Source organism: Cryptosporidium ubiquitum (genome assembly GCF_001865345.1).
Source record: "Cryptosporidium ubiquitum isolate 39726 chromosome Unknown contig_11, whole genome shotgun sequence".
Taxonomy (NCBI): Eukaryota; Apicomplexa; class Conoidasida; order Eucoccidiorida; family Cryptosporidiidae; genus Cryptosporidium; species Cryptosporidium ubiquitum.
Window position 1 is genome coordinate 838,113 of NW_021639812.1, and position 24,750 is coordinate 862,862.

At 31.8% G+C, this 24,750-nt stretch overlaps 10 protein-coding genes across 10 annotated transcripts; 7 read left to right on the forward strand and 3 right to left on the reverse strand.

The window, feature by feature from the left end:
* Positions 1-177: 177 nt before the first annotated feature.
* cubi_00370 (uncharacterized protein) lies at positions 178-912 on the reverse strand (the record flags this gene model as incomplete). Its single annotated transcript, XM_029017384.1, has 1 exon — positions 178-912. The coding sequence occupies one exon, from the start codon at positions 910-912 to the stop codon at positions 178-180; it is 735 nt and encodes a 244-aa protein (XP_028875963.1).
* Positions 913-1,174: 262 nt separating this feature from the next.
* cubi_00371 (uncharacterized protein) lies at positions 1,175-4,630 on the forward strand (the record flags this gene model as incomplete). Its single annotated transcript, XM_029017385.1, has 1 exon — positions 1,175-4,630. One exon carries the CDS (start codon positions 1,175-1,177, stop codon positions 4,628-4,630), a length of 3,456 nt encoding a protein of 1,151 aa, XP_028875964.1.
* A 273-nt stretch (positions 4,631-4,903) lies between these two features.
* cubi_00372 (uncharacterized protein) lies at positions 4,904-5,599 on the forward strand (the record flags this gene model as incomplete). Its single annotated transcript, XM_029017386.1, has 4 exons — positions 4,904-4,988; positions 5,039-5,100; positions 5,149-5,190; positions 5,258-5,599. 4 exons carry the CDS (start codon positions 4,904-4,906, stop codon positions 5,597-5,599), a joined length of 531 nt encoding a protein of 176 aa, XP_028875965.1.
* A 103-nt stretch (positions 5,600-5,702) lies between these two features.
* Positions 5,703-8,183, reverse strand: cubi_00373 (uncharacterized protein; the record flags this gene model as incomplete). The annotated part of the gene is made up of 1 exon (XM_029017387.1): positions 5,703-8,183. One exon carries the CDS (start codon positions 8,181-8,183, stop codon positions 5,703-5,705), a length of 2,481 nt encoding a protein of 826 aa, XP_028875966.1.
* Positions 8,184-8,372: 189 nt separating this feature from the next.
* Positions 8,373-12,158, reverse strand: cubi_00374 (uncharacterized protein; the record flags this gene model as incomplete). The annotated part of the gene is made up of 1 exon (XM_029017388.1): positions 8,373-12,158. The coding sequence occupies one exon, from the start codon at positions 12,156-12,158 to the stop codon at positions 8,373-8,375; it is 3,786 nt and encodes a 1,261-aa protein (XP_028875967.1).
* A 790-nt stretch (positions 12,159-12,948) lies between these two features.
* On the forward strand, positions 12,949-13,515 carry cubi_00375 (uncharacterized protein; the record flags this gene model as incomplete). The annotated part of the gene is made up of 1 exon (XM_029017389.1): positions 12,949-13,515. One exon carries the CDS (start codon positions 12,949-12,951, stop codon positions 13,513-13,515), a length of 567 nt encoding a protein of 188 aa, XP_028875968.1.
* Positions 13,516-13,856: 341 nt separating this feature from the next.
* Positions 13,857-16,589, forward strand: cubi_00376 (uncharacterized protein; the record flags this gene model as incomplete). The annotated part of the gene is made up of 1 exon (XM_029017390.1): positions 13,857-16,589. The coding sequence occupies one exon, from the start codon at positions 13,857-13,859 to the stop codon at positions 16,587-16,589; it is 2,733 nt and encodes a 910-aa protein (XP_028875969.1).
* Positions 16,590-17,323: 734 nt separating this feature from the next.
* cubi_00377 (uncharacterized protein) lies at positions 17,324-20,338 on the forward strand (the record flags this gene model as incomplete). Its single annotated transcript, XM_029017391.1, has 1 exon — positions 17,324-20,338. One exon carries the CDS (start codon positions 17,324-17,326, stop codon positions 20,336-20,338), a length of 3,015 nt encoding a protein of 1,004 aa, XP_028875970.1.
* A 408-nt stretch (positions 20,339-20,746) lies between these two features.
* On the forward strand, positions 20,747-21,058 carry cubi_00378 (uncharacterized protein; the record flags this gene model as incomplete). Its single annotated transcript, XM_029017392.1, has 1 exon — positions 20,747-21,058. The coding sequence occupies one exon, from the start codon at positions 20,747-20,749 to the stop codon at positions 21,056-21,058; it is 312 nt and encodes a 103-aa protein (XP_028875971.1).
* A 519-nt stretch (positions 21,059-21,577) lies between these two features.
* Positions 21,578-24,661, forward strand: cubi_00379 (insulinase-like peptidase; the record flags this gene model as incomplete). The annotated part of the gene is made up of 1 exon (XM_029017393.1): positions 21,578-24,661. The coding sequence occupies one exon, from the start codon at positions 21,578-21,580 to the stop codon at positions 24,659-24,661; it is 3,084 nt and encodes a 1,027-aa protein (XP_028875972.1).
* Between the last annotated feature and the right edge of the window lie 89 nt (positions 24,662-24,750).

A 24,750-nucleotide genomic window follows, 5' to 3' on the forward strand; every position in this document is an offset into this window, starting at 1 on the left:
CTAGTGTAGAGAAACAAATGTCTATACGTAACTAAATTTTCTGTTAATTCTAGGAATCATTTAGTTTCAATAATTAAAGTGGTTTAATACAATATAGAGGTTTTAGAACATTTAAACAAATTAAAAATACATCATTATCATCTACTCTTAATATAATTTAGCTGAATAAAATGATTATTAATTCCTTTTAGATAAAAAGTTAAATATGTCGGCAAGCATTTGGGTAGTGATTGTGTGGACAACTCCTGGATAGGATTTGTAAATGAATTTTTTAGGCTTAATATATTTGAGTACAAAATCATTACTCATTAAAGACCATTGGTGTAGTACCACAGGATCAGCTTCTCCATGTAAGACAATAAAGTCCACATGCTCTTTCACAGATTCTCTGACATCGAAAGTGAGTTCCTCTGTTGCTATTTTGCTTTCCTTACCTTCTTTAAATCCTCTTTCAGTAAGTGGAAGCCAGCCTCCTACTACAATACAGGAACCCAGTGTGTACTTTCTGGATGCCATAGAGATTAGGAAAACTATCGCAGACCCTTGAGAAAATCCTCCTAGAGAAATCTTTTTAGGATTGATTCCCTTTTCTATTTCACGAGAAATCAATCCACTTATTCTGGAAACACTATTATTAATATCATCTAAATCTTCGAGTGCATTTGGCTTCAAATCCTCCATATCAAACCATGCACAATCAGAAAAACCAAATCGCTTAAAATGAATTACATTTGCTGTTGGAAGAATAATCTTAGTCTTCTTTAGTTCAGGATAGTTTTGAGCAATTTGAATAAAACTCAAATAACTATTAGCATTGTCTCCCTTTCCATGGAGCCAAATTAAAACTGAATCATAGTTTTCAGGTTCATAATGAAACCCTTGCCCATTATTTCCGTCTCCTTCTCGAATCATTTTCTGACTTCGAATAAATGAAAGATCGTACTTATACACCGATAAATTTTATAAAATTCAAATGAATCAAATAAAGCAAGAAAACGAATTATTTCAATTATTTCACTGATTGACTTCAACCACTTGCATTAAACAAAAAAGTTAGGTCAGAAATATGGCGCCAAAAGTGGGGTTTAATTGTACTTTAGTAGGCAGTAAGAGGTAACCAGACGAAATAGAGTTATATATATTTGGTTAAGCTTTCTTCAATTGGCTGACTAGTATGGAGTCACCTGATGATAGTTTTGAATGGAAAAGAAAGGGGAAAAGACTTTTAAAACCATTTGAGTCAGAAGAGGAATTGGAAGAAAAGCTGGCTCAACCCAGTGAAGAAGAAACTAAAAGCTACTTTGAAACAAAAAAGAGATTAAATGAAAGCAAACCTGGGATATCTCATGAGGGGATTGATAAGATTTCTCGGAGAAAGGAAAAAAAAAGAGTTGGGACTGGAGTTCTTGGTACTTTGGTAGACTCAATTAGGCAAAAAGATACTCAAATATTTGATAATTTAGAAGCAGAAAGTCTTTCAGAAGAAGATAAAACATTCAAGGTTTCTAAAACAAAGAATCTGACTAAAAAAAGAAAGAAAAAAAGTACAGAATCTATTGATATTTCCAATTTATTATGCAGTTTGGACAATACTACTTCAAAGGAAAATCATAAGACAAATAAGTCTAATGGTGATTTAGATAGTATGTTTGAATCGTTCAACATACCTAGCTCTGATACCGAAAGTAATTCTGATTTTCAAACGGATCGTTTAGAGAAAATTAATTTAAACAACAATGAAAGAGACAGAAAAACAACTCAAGATATTCAAAGCAATACGAGCGAAGAAGATGAAGAGTTATTTAATTTAACAGAAATAGAGAAAGCACTGAAAAAATGTGTTAAGGATGATTATAATCCTTCTTTGAAGCTTAATGAATGGCTACCCACTCATTGTATTGATGTAAGATCAGAAATTGCACGTCAGATGGATGATGATGTGGAAGTCAAGGAGATTACTGAAAGACACGAATTTTTCTATTCTCAATGGATAGAACAGATTTCTTATTTATCTTCTTTGACAAAAGGATTTACGAGAAGTATTCAAGATTGCTTTGTTAGAGAAGGACAAATTTTAGCTATTTCTAGTATTAAGGAAAATAATCCTGAACTTTTGTTGGATCCAGATGACAAAATTTTGATAACAGTACAAAACTCAGATGGATGTGTAGTTTTAAACAGACTAGTTAACATAGCAAATTCTCAGGAAAAGTTACTGAATGACATGAACAAAGAAACTGGAATATCTACTATTACAGAAGATGATTCCACTCTTAGATTAAAATATGGAATAATTTCTTTAAAAGCTAGGACTAAACTTTGGTGGTTTTGCAGAATGGCTGAACACTGTGGATTGGTTGGAAGAGAAGGGAATAATATGATTAAGTATCATGTTCTAGAAAAACCTAGGAAAAAAATGTCAAATTCAATCTTTTCTATAAATGCTAATATAGTTTCTTCTATTGACCCTAATATGGATTTATTCAATAAAAATGACTTAGATAGCAATAAGGAGGACTATGATGATTTAACTGATGACGAATATGGTGATAAGAATAGTGATACGGTAAGAATGAATGAAATGGATTCAAAATGGTCATATATTTCTTCTATCAAAGTTTCAGAAAAGACTAGGCCTTGGGAAAAGAGACTTAAGAAATCTGAATTAGAGTTTTCAGAAGCCAAATCTCCAAAGGACGAAGAAAGTACTGGTAATCGTTCCAAAAAAGAATTGTTCAAGTTTATGTTGAAGAATATTGGACCAAGGCCTATTTGGACGAGTATAATTGGAGATGTTGATAAATTTGGAAGATTTCCTTTAGAAATAGAGCCTCCAGTGAATTTATCTCTTCGGGAACAGGGGCAGTTAAAGATTAAATGGTTGCAAATGAAAAGCCAAGCTGAGAAACTGGCAACACACCACTTTAAAATAATGGATCCAGAAACTAAAGATCTGGATCATGATATTATAAAGTATTGGAGCAAACTTTTCAAAGTTAATTTACTATTTCCTCTTGATGAAACTCATAAAATAAGGAAAGTTGACAAGAGTGATACCAATAATTCAAACTTATCTATAGACAGTAGTCATGTGGTTAAAGAAGTGATTATAGAGGAGGATAATAATAAAGACAATGGTAATGACCAGAAACCAAATACTTTTAGCTTTTTTGAAGATGCAAATACAACCAAAAGAAACTCCTTACCTTTAGATGTGGAGTTTGTAAGTGATTTAAGTGAGTCAGACCCAGAAATCATACAGGAAAATGATGAAGGATGTGAATCAGAAGAAGGAATCGTTGATATTAATGAAGGTAATAAGAATAATGATTTACGGGCTGAGAGTAAATTACTTGATGATACAAATGAATATTATTCAGCTGAGGAAGTTTTAGAATATGGGCTAGAAAAAAAGCCAGAGTCTGATAAAGAGGAAAATATTCAAGAAAATGAAGGAGTTTACGATTCAGATGATGAGGCAAAGTTAGAAATTAAAAGAAAAGCATATAGAAAACTTAAAGCAATAAGGAGGAATAGAAGAAAGTTCAAGAAAAAAATGATGGAGAAATATGGACACTTATTTGAGGATGAGGCAGAGGAAAGTGATGATGACGGTATCCGAATATTAAAGAGAGGTATTAGTGGAGATGATAGTGATGTTGATGATAATGATGATGACATGGACTGGGATGAGCTAAGTGGCTTTTCTGACTTTATTGATGACAACAACTATGAAGATGGAGAACTGGACGGAGATGCAATACAAGCTCATTTAAAGCATATGAAACAAATAGAGGAAAAACAATATAGACAACTTTTCACACTGGAAGGTATTAAGGAAAGAAAGAATAAAGTATATGGGTTTGCCACTAACTTGGATGATGGAATTGAAGGCGAAACTAGATTGGAGAAGAAAAAGAATGAAATGCTCTTTAACTCAGCCTTCTTTGATGATGATGTTATTAGTGAATTTTGGACAGATGAAGAAGAGCTAGATGATTATGAAGAAGAAATTGATGAGAGAGATCTAACAGAGATGGTTGGATTGAACTATGAAGAATGGCAGAACAGTTTACCAAGCAAATTAAATTCTTCAGATGAATCGTTGAATGAAAAAAGAAAATTCAAATATAACATTTTAAAGGAGTCTCTGATTAAAGAAGCTTCTAATAGCATTAATCTTCTCAAACAAAGGTTCAAATCAATTCAAACTAAGTTAAGTGAGGATGTTGATATAAATCCAGAAGAAAAGAGAGAATTACAAACTAAGTATATGGAATGTATTGAAAAGTTGAAAAAACTTTTAAATTCCATTCATTTTGCTTGCAATAAATGCATCTATGAAAATCACCAATTCTTTGATCACATTGACATATATGAGTACATTCAAAAACGCCAGGAAGTCAGAAAACAAAACAAATCTAGGGTTAAGAACGCCGATGAATCTAAAGTCAAATTTAAAGGCAAGTACCAAAATAAGTACCTTAGAGAAAATATTAATCCATTAAATAAAATAGTTAATCATATTTCTGACTCAGAAGATGAGATAATTGACCACAAAAAAGTGCGAAAAAGCGGAAAAAATATAGTAAATATTAAGGGAGGGAGGTTTATGATCTCTAAGAAGTAAAATCTATAAGGAAAGTTACTCCACTACTTAATATTATTTAACGCTTTAATTAGCTTATTTTTTTAATTCAAACCAGATCATTAAAATAGCTAAATTTACTGCTTCAACTTCCATATTTAGACTTTTTTGATCGCCTTCCACTATATTAAGATTTTTTTCTATTTCAGTTTTGGCGGTAACCATTATCCACATACATGCATTAATATTATTAATACGATCAAAATAGGGGAATAAAGAAAATTTATATGATGAGTGCTAGTAAAATATGACTAGATGTTTGGTGGACGAAGAAAAACGAATGGAGGAGCTCCTGCTCCATTGTTATCGAACACAGAACAATCAACATGCCAAATAGCAAGTATGTTAATAATAAATAGAAGAAATAAGGAATTGACTAATTATTAATAGGTTTGGTTTACGTAGTTACGTCGATAATATCACTTATTTGTTTGATAATTCCAGCCTTTTTTGTAAGTTGATTACATATTCAACTAACTATTTATATTAAATTAATTTAGAAAACTACATGTAGTGACCACCATACTATATGGTTTGTACAAGTAAGTACAAGAAAAATATTTAAAAGCTATTCAAGTATTTTGATATTAACTTTTTTATTTTTTATAGATTGTTTTGGGTTTAGACTTTATTTTCATTTTTGTATTCATGTATTTGGGTTTGATGCCGAATGGGACAGAAAACGAGTTTAGCAAGTATATTGGGACAGGAGTTGTTATATTGGCAATTCAATGTATAATTTTGGCATTTGGGATTTTTGTTTTTGTTTCACTAATTTTTTATTTATTAAGCGAAGATGATGAATGTAAAAGTGAGAGCATTCTTAATATTACTTTAACTTCTATCAATTTATTACATTCTACTATCACAACTTTTACATCAGTAAAGTTACTATTGAAACTATTCACATCCATAGCATCTCAGTACAAGAAATACGGTAAGATAGTTTAGTATAGGATATTAGAGGACAAATTAGGTGTAACTAACCTTTTCTAATAAAAATTGAGGAAGAATCAGAGTAAAACCCCCTTAGAATCTAGAATGCGTAAAAGATTTAAGTTGAATTGATCCTTTTATTAAAACTTTTCCATTTGTTTTCTTGAGTGTTCTTAAATTGAGAATACTCTTTTCCTAGTCTATTTTTTGCTTGTCTTTTATCCTCATTGATCTTCTTTTTATATAATCTAAAATGTTCCTTTGAAAGCCCTTTTCTATCAACCATAAAGAACTTCTTCCTTACTGGATATCCTGCCTTTTGCATCATGTCATGTAGAGCAAATGCAAGCTTCTTATGCCTTGAAACAAACTTTTGGAACGTGGCCATCCTAGAAGTAAAACTGGACAGTTCATTTTCCAAAATACTTGTGATAGATCTAATCTTTTGATCATAATCATTTAGAGAGAGGTATTTCATAAGGCCATACTTAATAGTTTTGCTTCCAACTAAATTCCTAATTTTATTGTATTCTTTGAGAACAAAATCGACCTGGGAGACAAATCTCTCGAGTTCCTCGTTGTTGTATTCTCTACTATATTTGCTTGGAAGAAGTTGTAATGCAATTCTAATGTTCAACGCAAGTAACACGGTCTTCTTGGCTGAATCAACCTTAAAACGTAAAAGTTTAATAGATTTAATGTATTTTTGAACGAACAAAAGCGCTCTTCTCTTGATAGCTGTTTGGTGGAACCTAAAAATATCGGAAACTTCCTTAATTGTTATTTCTCTCGCCTTCTTCATAATATTTAACAACTCAATAGTTTTTGCTTCAATCTTAGAAATACGTTTAAGTACTCTATCTGTTTGAATGAAATATCTCTGGTATGGGCATGGAGCAGCACATCCAACAGAAACTTGGAACATATCAACAAGAGGAAGAAGGATACCTCTGAGTTGATTGGCATAATCTTCATTTTTGAAAGTTTCGGAATGCAAAAGTGGAGAGTTATCAAGTTGTGGGCTATTTTGTGACCTCTCCATAAATTGCTCTTGAGAGAACTCTTCAGCTATTCCAGATTGCTCTTTAGATTCAATAAGACCTCTATTAAATGAATTTTCGTCTTCATCTTGTTCAGGAATAATCTCAGGATCAGCAGCACTCTGATAAGAATTTTCATCAGCTTCGTTTACAGCCTGAACAGAATTTTCACCAGCGTTTTCAGTTTCTGAATAAGATTCACTACTAATGACAGGACTTTCTATTTTTGAAGATTTTGAGGTTTCATTATCTTCAGGAACTGAAGATGCTTCTTTTTCTTCTTCAACATGATCAGGAGTGCTAACAGACGATGGGATACTGATAACTTCTGGTTCATCTAAAACTTTCTCTTCAACAGTTCTTGATTGTTCATCTGCATGACTAACTTGAGGATCTACAGAAATTGTTTTTTCAGAAGGTTCTAAAACGCTATTTTCTTTTTCAGTCATGGATTTCTCACTGACAGTTCCCATTTCATCCTCAGAAATCTTACTAGATGCTGTTTTTTCTGAAATAGGAATATCAAGTGGATTTGATTCATCAACTTCTTCATTGGATTTCTCCGTTAAGGTGTTATCTACTTCCTCTGAATCAACATTTTCTAATTCTTTGTTTGTTTTATCAAAGCTACTTAGAGATGGCGAGCGAGAAGTTTCTTTTTTTGAAGTTTCGGTATTTAATGAAAGTGGTGTAGAAGCTGAACCATCTATTTCCAGTTCTTTTGGTGAGCTCAATTCTTTTGGGAAAAATGTAAAATCATCATCTTCTGATTGAATTTCTTCAGATGATATTAATTGATCATTTTCTTTACCTTTAGATTTATCGTATTCCATTAAAACTGGAGATTCACTTCTTTCAAATTCATATTCACTACCAAGATTTTCAGAAGCTTTATCTTTCTTTTCTTTAGCACTTTCTTGGATTTTTCTCTGTTTCCTCAAGAGCAATAATGCATCATCAACAGTGTAATTTGGATCTTCCAAAAGCATTACCGACTCTTCTTGATTCTTTGGGCTGTATTCTGATTGATATTTTTCATCTTGCTCACTCAGCAATTTTTCATAGTTGGATCTTGATACTGACTTCTCAACTAGCGGAGAATTAGATTCTTCAGATTTTGATAACATTGAATCTTCATTAACTTTAGGATAAAGAGAACTTGAGCTATCCCCGCTATTTTCATCAAAATTCTCAGAAAAAAGTCGAGATTTTTCTTCTGAAAGAGATGAATCATCTTTCTGGTTAGCAAAGGAAGGCACATTGCGGGAACTTGCACTCTTTGATGGTTCCATTAAAGATGAATCAGGTGACTTTTCACTAATTGGGGGAATAGTTTCTTCTTTCTCAGCATCATTATTAGTAGATGCTTCTAGATTGAATAAAGGCGAACTACTTGTTTCACCACTATCAGTTTTTTCAACTGAAACATTATATTTGCTCTTTGATAATGAACCTTCGGATAGTAATGAACCTTCTGATAGTAATGAACTTTCCGAAAGAACACCCAAAATTATGAGTAGAAACCCCAAAATAAATATTTGAAGCTTTCCTGAGATCATTTTAACTCAAAAAGCTTTACAAATTTTCTTGAACTGAAACATAAAAAGAAATAAACATCAGTAGACTTATAATTTATTTGTAGATCTAGATTTATGTTTGCGCGGGCTTTCCATGCAACAAATTATTATATAATATTTGAATGGTAATAAAAAAAAAAAGTAGAATAAATGAGTAAATTTCAGTATAATCTAAATTTTTTCAACTAAAGGAGCCGAATTTTTATCTTTAGATTCCCATTTTACGTCCCCACAGCTCGAAGTTTTCGAGATTAACCCATGTTTATCAAGCAAAACCTTAATTGCATGAGTAGCATGTTTCCTGTCTATACTCAATTGCTCTTTCAAAAGTTTTCTACTAAATTTTTCGGTAAATATAGGTACTTGGTTGGAAATATAACCCTTTATAGCTAGATATCTATTTACATCGTCTCTTGTTCCGCCATGGATCGAAAGGTAATCTTTAGTGGAAACCTTGATACCGAACATTTCAAGGATCTGATGAACTGCTCTTTTTAGACTACCATTTCTAGCAATAAAGTTTGAGAATTTTTCATTTCTTCTATAAAAGTCATTCCTCATAGTTCCCAAACATTCATTTACTGGGAGACCACCACAGAAGAGCTGTATATGGTGGCCAAATGAGTAATTAAATTGTTCAAGATTGAAATAAAATTGATCTGATAAATCCTTAATATGCTTGTAAGAAAGAGTTGTAGTAAAACTCTTCCTCAATAATTCCTTTATCTCTTCTAAATTCTTCCTCAAATTACCAAAAGAGTTCATACTCGCTATTAAACTACTTGAATAATTTAGAATTGCCTGATAAACATAAAATTCCTCTCTGGAGTAAAAATAAGATAACTTTTTGCTTTTTGAGACATAGAACGCTTTCATCTTCCCACCTGTAAATATCAGTGCTTCTCCTGCAATTGCTGTCCAAAGCTCCACTGTATTCAAAAATTCATAATAAGAATTCATAGTTGTTTCTAAATCACTAGTTGGCATTTTGAATTCGCTAGATATTCTCTTATAAGTTTCTGTTGCATTAATTGCCAGCTTTTCAAGAGCTTTTTCTATGAATTCTGGGTCAATATATTCATCCGGAATTCTTCTGTCTTGATTATCTGCTTTTTCAATGCCATTAGCATCATTTTCTTTTAAAGCCAACTGAGAAATGTCTGCTTCAGAAAAATCATCCTCAATCCCATTCTTAGTTAGGTTCTTTAACGAACTCCAATCAAATAATTTTTGTGTGGCAGGTTTTTGATTTTTATTTAGATCCAAGTCTGAAAATTTTATTGGAATATGTTTTGTATTAGTAGCATTGGCAATTACTGGTGGTGTTGTAGAGGCTTCTTCAGATAGTTCATCACTAAATTCTTGAGAATTCTCACTAAATTGACTTTTTCTGTCCTTAGCAAATCCTAAGTCATAACTGGTAGTTTTGTTTACAAGAATGTTGGGCCGAGCACTACTTGGCATCATTCCAAGGTTTTTTCTGATCAATTTGTCAGCCATATCAAAATCTGAAGTTTCCTCTTCATCATCTCTTTTTTCTTTGCGATTGCCAGCTGATAACTTAAGGTGACTCCTAATTAATAAATCAGCCTCATCTAATTCTTTGGGTGTAGGACTTTTTTCTTCCTTAAAAGTAACTTGCTGGGGAGTTATAAAAGCTTTACTAATCTCAAATCCACTAATGGATTTCTCTTCATCATTTTCAGTCATAGCCCCATAAACCTTATTTTGCCCAAAATAAATAGAACCAAAATATGCTGAGATACATTCTTCGACCTCAGTTGAGGAGATTGGCATACTAAGGATTGATGAACATTGCACGGAAGTAAGTGTTTCTAATCCCTTAAGAGCTGCTTTAATTAGGACATCTTGAAATCCTGAAGTAGTTCTTGTTGCAATAAGGTTTCTTTGTATCCAAATATACCCACCTTCATTCTCGTCGTGAGATCTGATAGCAGAATTGAAATCGACTTCAATATAAGTTGATTCTTTCGTTGAATTGGAAGTCAAAATAGAGTCTTTAGTGTTGTAAGGAAGCTCATCAAATGATCCCTGGTGAAAAATAGGAATACTCTTCAGAACACCATCAATATTTTCTGCCTTCCATTTCTTAATAACTCTATCTCCAAAAACAATTGCCTTTGATCTGGTATTTAATTTGAGGTTTATAGCAGGGATTCCAAAGGCAACATTTTTTTCTGAAATCTTGTTACTCTTTACAGCGTTGAGCAAGTCAGTAAATACCGAACTAACATCTTGTAAGAGAGCTTTTTGAGATTTTCCTTTTTTACCAAGAGGATATTTTGCATTAAGTATTTTCGTTTCTTTTGATTGATTTGAATTTCTACTATCTACTTTATTATTATTCAAGTTTTGATTCCTATAATCCAAATATTGGTTGTACTCATCTTCACTAGCAAACTCATACTCTTCATCATATTCTTCTTCAAAATCTTCATCTTCTTCTGAGTCTTCGTTTTCGAAATTTGCTTCAATTTTGTTTGCAATTTCTTCTTGCTCTTTATAATTTCTAGCGTCTTCTTCCAACTCTGTATTACCTTCTGAATACTCATGAAAAGGAACGAGGATCTCAAGTGGTTTATGATCAGGTGGTGGACCAATTGTTCCTTTAGAGCTATATTCTGGTTTTTGATCTTCTGAATCAGACTTTGGCAATTGCTTGTTCTCAATTTGAAGTTCTGGCTCTTCAATGCTATTAGGCCCAAATGTTGGAGATGAGACCTGATATTGAACCTCAGTTTGTGGTTCAGTGAAGTTTCCAATATTAATCTCTTCGTCTTGATCAAGTTTTTTTGAAATATCAATATCCCCAATATCTTCATGTAATTTATGATTATTTTCTAAATTTGAAAATGTTTCATTCTTCAAAGCCTCATAATCCTCAGTAGATGCTGAAGGTTCATAATTAAGATTTAAAGCATATTTTTTACTCTTATTAATCTGGGAGACCCTAATATCGGAAATATTTGGCATTTTCAAAGACAATTGTGGGTAAGCATTTGCACCTGCTGCAACTAATAAAGTTTCAGGGAGTTCATTAGAAACTTCTGGAACAAAAATAGGTTGTTGTAAAGACGATTGTTTTTGTTCCTCTTCTGGGAAGGGAGGAGTTTTCGAGTAATCACTTTCAAAGGACTTTTCGTCTTTAATATCATCAAACTCTGACTCACTTAAAATTAACGATGGCTTCTGATTTTTTGCTAATTTATTCTCAATACTTAAAGATTTCTCATCGAGCCTCGAATGCTCCAAAGAAGATTTAATGGGAGGCATTCCATAAACAATTTTCTGAGTTGGTGTTTTTTCTTTCTCTTGAGCTACAGTTGGGGAATTTTTCTTCTCACTGAGAGCAATCTTTCTTTTAACTGTAGAGTCTGGGACCCCATGCATTTTCAGAGCAGCATTGATAACTTTATCAGAAAAAGGGTTAAAATTGTAACCATATTTACGATTAACTTTCTCAATAAATTTTATCAATATTGGTGAGTCCAACATATCTGGCCCACATAGAAATACTGAAAATCTGACATCATTAATAATTCTTAATGGCCTAGGGTATTTATTCATTTTCCCCATTATATCAATCCAAACACTATCTTTTGGAGGTATTACTTTTGAAATCTCACATCTCAATCTTGATGGAGACGTCAAAATGACTTTTCTAACAATTTCCAATTTAAATTCTTCATGGGTATATGGTGCTCCATTTTTTTTAACTGGCCAAGGAGCTTCAATTGCTTTAATTAACAAATCAGCATATAAATATGCTCCTTGAGTAATAAATGGCGTTGAAGTTACATAATACTGGTTACCCTTCCTCCCACATAAAATTAAATCAAGCTGGTCTATTGCATTAACATTGTTTTTCAACAAAATAAGTAATGCAGAAAAAACAAAAACAGCAAACTTGCTGAATTTAAAAAGGATACAAATCATTAATTCCTTTCAATAGAAACATTTACAGGCTAATTTTGTTTTTTCCGTGGTTTTTTTTTTCTTCCTATTTCTTAAACTAAAATTTTTGCTCACATTTAGATCTACATAGGCGCCTTGGCGGTAATTAAGAGATCAACATTATTTAAACATTTTTTTTGAATAGATAAGAAACCGATAATTTATGCTTAGAATATCGTTTTTTTTTCTCAAATTTGTACCTTTTAAGTCTATTTTTTTATGATTTAGCTATCTTGGATTTTTTCTTTTACTTTTTTTTAAATTAATAGAGGAGAAACATACTTCTTTTTACTATTAGAATAAGTCATGACTAACTATTTGCAGAAATTCTAATTAAATCGTTTAAAAACCTAGTTAGACATTTATTTCTTTTTAACTCGGATTTTGTTTACTCATTAGTTTTAATTTTGAAATTATACTGATCGTTATAGGTCATTGTTTTTTGGTTAAGGAAGTTAATGTTTTTGAAAAAAATGTCTCTTTTTTATTAAACTCGGGTTAAAAAAATATATTTCTATAAATTTGTTATTTCATAAAAAATGAATATAAATGGCAATCTTTAAAGGTTATTTTAATTTTGTGTGTGCACACATCTTATAAACAATAAATAGGTGCAACCTATGTAGTTATAGAAACTGTAATAAACTGGCAAAAAAAAGACTATTTAGATACTATTACCAAAACCAGCAAAAAGCTACTATATTTTTTAAGTCAATCACATCAGTTCTAGTGTAATGTAGGATAGGCATTAAGTCGAGAATTACTAAGTAAAATGTTTTCATGTTTTAGGTCATGCAGCGAATCACCCTTTTGTCTTCTCTTTGGGTTTAAAGAAGAAAAATCAAACAATTATGGGGCAGATAGATCACAGAGAGCACTGAGTTCCAAGATGTCAGAAGCCTCAGAGAAAAATAAGAAAAAGCAGAAGCAATTGTTCAATAGGAGAACAGCTGATGAAATTCTAACTGTTTGTAGGTCTTGGGAGAACTATATACATCCTAGGGCAAAGGATTTCTGGAAGTCATCTGAACAAGTCTACGAAATACTATCTAATATAGCAAGTAACATTGATCGCGCAGATGATCCAATTACAAGTGGAGAAGAACAATGTGTAAGGTGGCATGGTGAATTGGAGGCTGAAGATGGCGCGCCAGTCATCAGGATACTTAAACCGGGAGAGACTGACGAGTGTCAAACTTATGTAAATAGAATATTAGCATTTTTATATGCAGACGACGAAAGCTTCCTAGAGTTACAAAAGAAACCACCTGTTGCATTTAAAAATGTATGCGAAGACCCCATTTGCATTAATTTGACGCATATTTCTTTAGAAGAATAAAATTATCATTTTAATTGCATTAAATTATTAAATATAAGACTGTTGGCGCCTAAACGTAGACAGTATAAAGAAAGATTTGTTACTATCTTATACATATAGAAAGAAAATATATTTCTTCGTTACCATTATAATAGTTAAAATAGTAATAAATAAACACAGATAGGTAGGAGATATATTTAATAAATTAATTATTATTATTATATTAGCAAAATTAGTAATTTTTGAAAATAAGCCCTGTCTTAATTATACGTTTATAGCCGGTAATCAAAAAAAACAGTAAGTCCTCGTCGCAGAAACTATAACGAAATAATATAATTTTGTTTAAGATTAATTAGTCGATTATGAAGTTATCCAAATATTCCAGATTTTTTCTGGGCTCATTGCTAGGTGCGTTCGCATCTACTGCCTCTGTACTTGGGTACCCAACTTTCATTTCTGAATGGGCTGGGGAGATCAGAAATATTGCCACAACAAGAAATCTTGGAATTGAAGCTTCCCAACAGCTCGAAGAGTTACTTAGCACCGAAGTTGATCTTGATAACTTTGATGTTTCGTGCTCTATTTTGTTACAGAAAGTCATTAGAGAGCCATCATCGAGCAGAGAGTCATCATTTTTAAATTTAGAGTCTGCATTGGATATTTGTGCCTTAATTAACCCATGGAATTCCATGGAATGTTCTGGCGTTGTTGGAGTTACTGCTTCATATGCCAGATCTATTCAAGAGTTCGTTCGCTTAAAGGATGGCAACAAGGGTGATTTGAGAGCTGCTTGTATTATTGCGTCAGCAATTGCACCTGGAAGACCATTTGCTCCTTTGACCAAGGGTTCTATTAAGTCAAAGTGCGAGGAAGTATGCTCAGGAGTCCTTTCTAAGACCATCTTTGCAATTGACTCATCATACTGCAGTTTGTCTGTTGATCTCTGCAATTCTGTAGATTTTACTTTGTACAACAGTTTCAGCTCCTTTACCGAAAGAGAACTCGGTATTGCAGTTGCAGTGTCAGTCCTATTATCCGAAGGTAGCTTGGGAGTGAGAACAACTTTCCGTGAGGGATGCAGATTTGTACTTTTCTTAAAGCAGAAGGGTGCATTCCCATCCGTACCATCAGATATCTCTGAACCTGAGATTCTCTCGAATATCTCTGAGTATTATAGGGCTAAACTCAGTGAGTCTGGATTGATATCCGTAACAAATGGGGACATCCAAACTTCACACACAGTATTCTTAAAGGTCCTGATTTCTCAAATTGCAAAGGCTATGAGAACAATACTTGAGGCTCAGGTTCCCAAGAAGCAATCCGTTGTCAAACAGAAGAAACCAGTTGTTGTCAGTACTCGTATTACATCTTCTGAAGTTTCCCCGTTATCTGAAGCTTACGAAGAGTCGTTCTCTTCAGAAATCGTGATGTCATCTAAGCCAGATGTTGCAGAAAAGCATACTCTTGGATCTCCAGTCTTGCAATCCTGGTTTGAAACTCTCAAACAATCAATCAAAAAGGGTTCTAAGGATATCGATCGTGAATTTGACGATTCTTTAAATAAAGCAATTTTGAATATTGACTCATCTTCAGTATACTTTACATGTGTCTCTGAATTACGAAAACTTGGTTTGGGCTCACACAGAAGAATAACTGAGGCATGCCGCAAGATTGATCCATTCTCTAATGTCAAGTGCCAGAAGCTCAATCACTTTGAGCTTATGTCTATGATAAAATTGAGAGAAGAGCTTGAAAAGTATGGTAAGAATTTAGTAGTAGATCTCAGAGATTTATGTGTACTTGCTCCTAAGATGTCATTGGAATCTTTCCTTAGAAACAGAAATGAAGAACTCTCTGATATGTGCATTCGAGCACTTAAGAAGAGTTTCAAGAATAAATATTCAGTTTCAGACAGAGCAATCAAAAAGGCATGTATGAAGGCTGACTATTTCAGAACTTCTGGTTGCGGCAATCTTATTTCTAGCCAATATTCAGAAAGAGTTAATCTTGTACTCTCACTCGCAAATAACATGTTCGAAAAGAGGACCGACAAGGAACGTCTCCAAGCCATTAGAGAATCTGAATTCAGCGCTCCATCATATGCCGAGATCTGTAATACAGTTGAGAAACTCCCAGTTGAAACCGTTGAAGACTGTATTTACGAATTTAGAGATTCTCTTTCCAAATTTAAGTCAATGTCATCTATCATTAATATTGAGGGTGCCTGCATTGCTTCATTAGAAGAGGCTGCATATGATCCTTACTATACACGCCACGGATACGAGTATGGTAGCCAGACCTACTATCCCTCAATTTACCCAGGACACCGCCCTGCTGGAGTGCCAAGGAGGAGCTTAAGAAGATTCTACAAGGACATTGAGTACGCCCCATCAATATCTTCTTTACAGTGGTTCAGAAGAGAAATCCCAACTGAGTTAAAGTTTGATAAATTTATTGATCAGGAATACTCTGAATCTAGAAGAGGCTACTACAAGGACTCTAATAACAAGTCTGTATACCATGATGGTTACAGATACAAGCTAAACGGCTTGTGGTTTGTCAAGATTGGCGATAATTGGTATCTTGACCTCTCTGATTCGTTAGATTTTGTCAAAATTCGCCCAAGCGACCCAAGGTATAGTACATACCCACTTTCTCTTTATGAAAAATCTCCAATTAACCCTAGTGGCCCATTAAGGAGAAAGTCGTTTGCAACTTACATGTCTCCATACTCTCCACAATATGAAGGTCGCCACTATGGTAATTATCTCCAGGAATTATATGGAAAACCAGGATTCGCTCCATTTTATCCCTTACAATCTTCACAACCGTTATATAAGAAATGCACAAAATGTTTCAATTGGGTTCCATATGGCCACACACATAAACATGATGGTGTTAAGTCAGAACCTAACTCTTACTTCACTGAGAAGTTCCCATCAGTCTACGATATAGAAACTGGGTATTTTGTAACAGAGACAAATGACTACGATAAGGATGGAAGACTTATACGCAAACAAGTAGATAGAACCCAACAAGCTGCAACAACTCCGGGTTTAGGGCAACGTGACGCTTCTACTCAAACGATTCAGTGATTAATTACAGGTTCCCTATATATTCAGAAGTGATAATGATCTTTAACTACCGAGTGTAGTGATCCGGCAGCTTGAACGGTCATATTTCTTACTGGCATTTAGACCAAAAAATTGGCACAATTTTAATCTTAGATTACGTGAGTGTAGAACTAGGTTGCATAATTAACTCGTTAACGAACACGCAACTTTACTATGTTTCTTACTATTTTTATGTAATTCCCATTCTTGTAGCTAGTGCATTATGGAATATCTAGTAAAGTACTTAGCAATATGTAATATAGCTGGTTTTTATGCCAATTTACTGCCCTAAACCTGTTATAGTTTTCGTTTTACCTATATTTTATTCCCGCGCATAGTAGTTGGTTAGAACGATTAGTCAGGAAAAAGAACTGATTGTTTGTGTGCTAGTGGGTAATATTAAGTGTATTTTATTTACTGAAAAAAGTAGTACGTACACGTGGACTAATGACGCAGTGCCGCATTTGTGGCGCCAATCTGGCGATATAATTATCGTCCCTCTGACGATAATTTAAATAGTTTATTTATTGTCTTACGACAATAATTGCCAAGCTACCCACATTAATTTGCCCGGGTTTTGAACCCACACAGATTTTTTTCAGAAGAATTAAGTTAAATTTAAACCAATTCAATCACTGAAATACCGAGTTTGTGTGGTTGATTGTGAGGGAAAAGCGGATAGTGAGATAATTATAGTGTAATGTAGAGCAAAAAGGATGACACAAATAAAAATGAGTAACTTTGAGACAGAAAAAACATCTAAATCGAATGAAAATCAAAGTCTAGAGAATGAAGCGAACAAGGAAATTTCACCATGTTCTTTAAGAATTGTGATTCCAAAGTCAATGATCCTTTTTATTTCAGTAATTACGATAATTTCAATTGTAACCTTGTTATTTCACGCAATCCCAAATATGCTTGGAAGCCGTAAATTATTATATGATTTTAGAGGAAACTCTATGAGGTTTGACCATAGAATTTTGTCAATTTTAAAGCCATCAACAGGCGCTGAATCAAACAGCCTTCGAAAAAAGAACGTTTCAACTTATAGTTCAGTGAAATTGGAATCGCTAAGAAGTGGAGGTTCAGAGTGTAATCAATCGCTTGAATTGACTAGAAAGCTTTCAGAAGCAAATCTGGATAATTTGAATTCCAACTTACTTACTCAAGAAGGTAATATTTCACCTCTTTCAGGTAGTCTCACTCTAAAAAGCTCGAACTTCAGTTTAGACTCTGTTACTCCCACTTCGGGAGTAAGTGAGACAAATTCCCAGTTGAACTCAACTTATACATGCCACAAATTTGTTTCTGTTATGAAAAATAAATCTTTCAATATTACCAATGAACCAACTCAAAATTCTGAATGTAAAACCCACTTTATTCTTGCAGAGCCACTTCCAGAAAAATTTAAAAATTTGGATTTGGCAGCTGTAAATGCTTTTAATCATTTAAGTGAGGCATTTCAGTCGGTTAAAATGATCGCTGAAATTCTCAAAAACAAGCCTAAAAATGAAGGAATACTAATTGTTATGGCTTCGAATATGCATTACGAATCTAATTGGAAGTCAGCCCTAGAGAAAATGTATGAAGACTGGGAATATAACACGTATGTCTCTCAAATTATTCTCACTTCCTGGACAATATCAAAATCATTTTACGCAGGGCATCATTATACTCCTGCATTGGATTTTGGTTTTATGGTTTTAAATATCCCACCAGAGAGCAAAAATGAAGAGTCCAAAACAAAGTTAAGGCGATCTCTTGGTGTTGTGAAACAATTTATTTCTAATCTAAGTACGATAATTAATGGAACTATGTCAGAAATACTCGCAGGTCCAAACTTTAGTATTTTGTCAGAGAATAGATTGACCAAAGATTTGTTCACTAATTGGGACTATTCTGAGGACTCATTTAGTTACTTAAGTAATTATTTCAATAAGAATCAATCAATGTTGCTGGAAAATTATTTGACATCGGCTGCATTGGATGTCTCAAGGTTAATTGAGAAATTACCATTAACTATTGTTGATTCAGTCATTTTGGCAAAGGATAACCTGGATAATAGATATAAGAAAGATCCAAAAGAACTACGCTTTACTGATCCTAATACAACTCAAGTTGTGATTATTCCTCCGGTGGAGCGAAAGAAAGTTGCAAAATATAAATACGAGGAAAAGTTTAGAAGGATATGTGTCTACCAAGCCCATACTGAGCAAAGGTCTATTCTTAGATCAACACCATCCAGGGCATCTATGGCTGAGTATGCAAGGTATCACGGATATTCTTACTTCTTGTTTGATGGCTCATTTTATGACTCTATTCCAAGATCATTATTTACGGACTGGTCTAAGCAGGGTTATTATATGAAACTTTTTTCAGGTCTCAAATTACTTTTTTGGGATTTGGATAAAATTGGAAATATCCTCGGAAAATTAATTAATAATCCAAGAAACAATTTAATTTCCGAAGGGTTCTACTCCAATTTTTTGGAAAGTGTTGTGCCCAATCATTTTAATGTTGATTGGGATAAGGATCATGATGGTAGAATCGGAAGTACAGGTAGGATTAACCCACGTGGATCATCTGGGAAGGAAGGAATTCAAATTGTTCCTTCAAATGTTAAAGTAGATATTTGTGACTACATTGTGTGGTTTGATCTAGATATCGCAATTACAAATAAGTTCTTTTCAATCGAAAGGATGTTGGATTCAAATACTCCAGATTTCCACAATAAGCCACCTGAAATGTTTAGGAATATATACAAGGATGTTGGTGAACTCTCCCTATTTGTCGCAAGAGATTCTGATTGGAGGAGCAGAAATTCTCTGGTTAATAGTGGTTTCTTGGTCGTTTCTAGGTCAAGATACTCATTGCAGTCTTTATTCCATACAATTGCATTAAATCCAGTTGGTTCTCAAGAAATCGTACATAATGGTAGATTTTGGCCTGAGCAATCCACTTTAACTCATTCGATTGTAAATATATTTAACTATTCTTATAGTTCTCCCAATCAGACTTATCATTTCCAAAGTACTCCAATTGAAACTCTTACTGAGATTAAGAAAACATTGGTTGGTACTGTTCCAATTCTATTTACTGCATACTCCAATGAAACAAATAGATATGTACATTCAATTACTACTAGTCAAAGGGTTGTTAATAGTTTTCTTCACATAAGCCCAAGCGTTTATGGAGAAGGCCCATGGTACCCTGGAGAATTATTCATTCATGCTGCTGGGCAAAAGAGCCCATTTAGAGATAATGTATTATCTGGAATGTTATACACAATTAATACAATTGGTTTTACTCCTGGTGAAATAGAATATTTTAAGAATAACTGCTACGTTTCTTTGGACTTTGTTTATCAAGGCTTAGACAGACTCATTGAACAACTAACTCATGAGTTTATTGAATTCGAGGATGCAAAGTCTAATAATTTAGATAGTCAACTAAATTATATTAACAATGTTGATTTGACATTTCACTACATACAGAAATTAATGGCAGTTAAAACTAGAGTTAATACTCAAAATATTTCTTTTTACTTAAACCAAACACATTATGAGAAAATTCATTTTTTAAGATGTAAATATTCATTACCTATGGCTACAAAATGGTCTGTTGCAGAAGCATCTGCATTGGGTGGCGTTTCTGTTTTGGGTATTACTGCTATTGTTGTAATTCTTAAATTTGCAAAGATTTATTCTAGCAAAGGAATAACATTGAAATGAAATTTTCTGACTGAATATTAGACAATATTGTCTTGTTCATTCCAACGAAAGAATAGGAGTTCGTCTAATTAATTCGATTTAATAAAAAAGCATTAATATTTCTAAATTTTTTGAATAATTTTTTCTTAAAGATTTCATCAAGGGAAAATAAAATTAAGTGTTCAATATGTTTTAAAGGAGTTATTATTTCTATTCCAACTCTAATATTAGAGAAACATTCCTAATTCAAACAAAACTTGACTGCAAACTTGCATTTTTTTTTAAATCAATTTAAACTAAAAAAAACGGGTAAAAACTCCCAATTAAAATTCTGTGCAAGATTTTGTCGAGTCATACTAATAAATATATTAATTATATATAAATATTTTATTTCCTGGTAAATTTTAATAATTTTTTTTTTTCAATATCATGAAGGTGTTTTATTTTATCAGAACTTTGTTTTTGATTCTTATGATAGGTATATCAGTAAAATCTGAAAACTTTAGGCATTTCAGAGAGCTTCAAGAAGAATCTTCCGATTTTACAGAAGATAGCCGTAATTCTTCAAAGAGTTTCTTATCAAATACTTTTGGTCCATATTATGATCACGTTTCGAGCACAATTTCTGATAAATTGAGTGATGGAGCTCAGAAAATTAAGGAAAAATTCAAAAGTATGGTTTGCTCTGCTGGAGAAAGTATTAAGAACTACATCACAGAGAAAGCTAATTCAATTCAGTAGATCCTTTACTGACCAATTTGGATCTCATTTATATTTAGTTTAATTTCATACAAAATTTTTTCGTTTAAGGATGAGACACATCCCAAGAATTAAAATATGGGTTCACATTTTCCATTTTTAGTAGGAATTGGTTTGAAAATGATCGGTGAGTTTGCGCCCTATTGCTAGTGAAATTTCAAGGAAAATGAGAAATTTTTCGAGAATTTATAAGAGAAATAATAAATAATTGAAAACAGTATGGCCTTAAGAAGCTTTAAAAGCATGAAATACGCCTCAAAATTATTTGAAAATTTTTAAGAATAGCCAATTTAATTTCTATTTTTTTTTTCTTTTAAATTTCTTAAAATTGTTGAACAAAAATTTGGCGCGCGTCTTTTTTTACATAATGTGTCGAATTCAATTTACTTAGAATGAATAAATAAGGATTTTCCTTCATTAATAAATTTAAGGAAGTAGGACTATTGAATATTTGTATAATTTGAGGTTGGTTTTAGCTTATATAAGGTGAATGATATTATAATGAACACTAATATTACAATTGAAAGTAAAAATATTCATAATTCAAGCAATAAAGAACTGGTCAGTAATAATGTGACAAGTAATAGTACCTCTTTACTTATTTTGAACGAAAGTGGAGAGGCGATACATAATGAATTCGTTTTTCAGGAAATCGATTTTCTTCTTAAGGAAGAGAAAAATGAAAAATCGTCATATTTAAAAACATGCCTGCCATGTGATGATTCAAATATAAATAGCACTTCTCTCAATCTTCCTTCAAATTATCTAAGGAACTATAATTATTTAGAGCTTGAAAATGGGATTAAAGTAATACTAATTAATGATGCAGCAGATATGGAGGTAGGAATTGGAATTCAATATCCAATAAACTTGATAGAGGGATGTAATGAACTTGGTGGAGTAAGATTTATTTCAAATGTTCTAATTAAGGGTTTAGAAGATTACTTGAGAGAAGTAGCATTAATAAAGTCATATTTTTTGCATAATTCGAAGTTTTCGATAAATTTCTCTACCAATGAGAACCTTTTACAAGTATTGAAATACTTTTCAGAATGGTTTGTTAACTTTGATATTTCGATTGATAAATTTATAGAAGCTTATAAAATGACAGTTGATCAGTATAATGCAAGACAGGATGCTCAGTATACCCGAATAGTAAATAAGTTATTTGAAATTGCTCATCCAAATAGTTACTTCAAGAGTTCATGCAGTACTTTTTATGAACCAATTTTGCAAAATGAGTATAATGAGTATGATTTTGCTAAATTTAGAAAGAAAGTGGTAAATACTATCAGGAATCGTGTTTCATCGAATTTACTATCTTTCATAATTACTGCCCCATGCTCTTTATATTGTTCTCATTTAACCATTTCAGAAGCTTTAAGCTCTATGAAAAACATGAATTATAGTATTCCTGATACATTTGATAATAAAAAATATTCAATTCCTTTTTCCACAGACAATTTGATTGGTAAGAGACTAACATTACCAAGTAGCCTTCTTATAAAACAATTTTTCTTTTGTTTCTTTATTGAAGAAGTCTTAAAGGCAAATTTCAGAGAAATTGAAGGTGCATTAACAGGAATTTTTATCCATAGTAAGAACTCCCTATATTCTCAATTAAAAGATAGAGGATTGATTAAAAATATGAATATTAGACTAATATTGCCTGAAGAGTCTCCAATTTTAATTTTTCGTGTGGAAGTTGAAGACACAGAAAAAAATAATCCAGCAGAGATTTTGAGTATGATTCGACAAGCAGTATATACTTTTACAGAATCACCACTATTGGAAAAGTATGTTATGAATTACTTTAAGATACGTTATGCAAAGTTTTCTAAAGTATTTGCAACTTCTTCGACGAGTGATGTCATTTTTAAATTGTTTAATACTATTGGCTTTGATCCATTAGAAGATGTTAACAATATAATTAAACCCAATGCACTTTTGGAATCTGTTGAAATGGTTTTGAGTTATACAACTTTTGATCACTTTTTTTTGATTAGGAGTAATAATTCAATTTTAGAAGAAATAGAAAATAAAACTGTTGAGATAGATAATATTGAGATAGAATTTTGGAATTCAATAAATGGAAATTTATTATCTTTATATAATCCAGAAGAACCAGAAGTTAATTTATTACTACCGATTACATCAAATATAACAGATAATAATATTAATGAAAAAGAAATGATTTCAAATATTTCAAAAATAGACTTTTCTTATACTGAAAATAAAACTTTAATTGATCCATATAATGATAAAGTTTTTTTAAATATAATAAATGGATTTCAAAGACCTTCAAGAATAAATTTTTTTAGATTTAATATATTGCAAGAAAATATTTTTTCTATTAAATCAATACTATTTAAATGTTTTATTATATTTGCAATGAATATATTTTTAAAACCATATAAAAATATATTGGCAGTATCATCAGTTGATCTTAAATTAGATTGTGGTTTAACTCAACAAAGAGATTTAGAATTAGGATATGACTCAATTTCAATTTATATGAGTTCACATTCACAAGTATTTGCTCAATTACTAAATTATACATCTTATTCATTTAACAATGCAACATCATTAAATGAGACAAATTTTCTTAATATATTAAAAGAATATAAAGAATATGTAAAAAATGAGTACACAAATACTTCAGGTATTTTTTATGCAAAATCAATATTAAATGGCATGATAAATCCATCTTTTCCATCGTATTCAAAATATATTAAAATAATTGAAAGAGTAAATTATAATGATTATATTGATTATTGTGAATCAATGATATCTTTTAATAATATTAAAGGTTTGGTATCGGGTAATATATCAATATTAGAAGGAAAAGTGTTACTTTCAAATTTTATTAATTCATTAAATTTGGGTAATATTAAATCAAATTTGAATGATCCATATTCATATAATTTACCAATTTTAATGATATGTCCACAGCCAAAAATGGGACGTCATTTTATATTAAAAAGAGATCAGGTAGATACTTCAAGTATGGTAAATCTTGTTTTAATATCAATAATGATTGATAATAATATAAAGAATATATTAATGCTTAATATTTTAGAAACATCAATATTTAAATTATCAGAATTAGCATATTTAGATAAAGTAAATTTAAGTTTAAAATGGGAGATAAAAAAAAATTATATTCAGTTAAATATATTAAGTTTATCTCCAATAAGATATGGTGATAATGGGATTGAGCCAATAATAGAATATTCAACAGAGGTATTAAAGCGCATATATAATTTTGGTAATCATATGGAATTGAAAGAAAAGAGTTTTTTGAGAAAATCAAAAAGAATAATAACTATAAAAAGAGATTCAGAGGAGACCAGATTTAATCAATTATATTATTCATTTATGATGAGAAGAAAGCCATATATGCAACCTTCATTACTTAAAGAATTTGAGAATATAAGAGGAAAAGATTTTGTTGAATTTGCAAATAATGTTAAGAATAGTTCAACATATATAATAATAATATCATCTCATCAACAGACAAATAAGAATACGGAGAATGAGATGATAGGATTTACTATAACTGAAGGATATCCAAATACATATTAGAAATAGTAGTTAATAGATAATAATTAATGTTTAATAGTAATAATAAAAATGTCAAATATTGTTTAATAATATTATTAATAATATTTTAT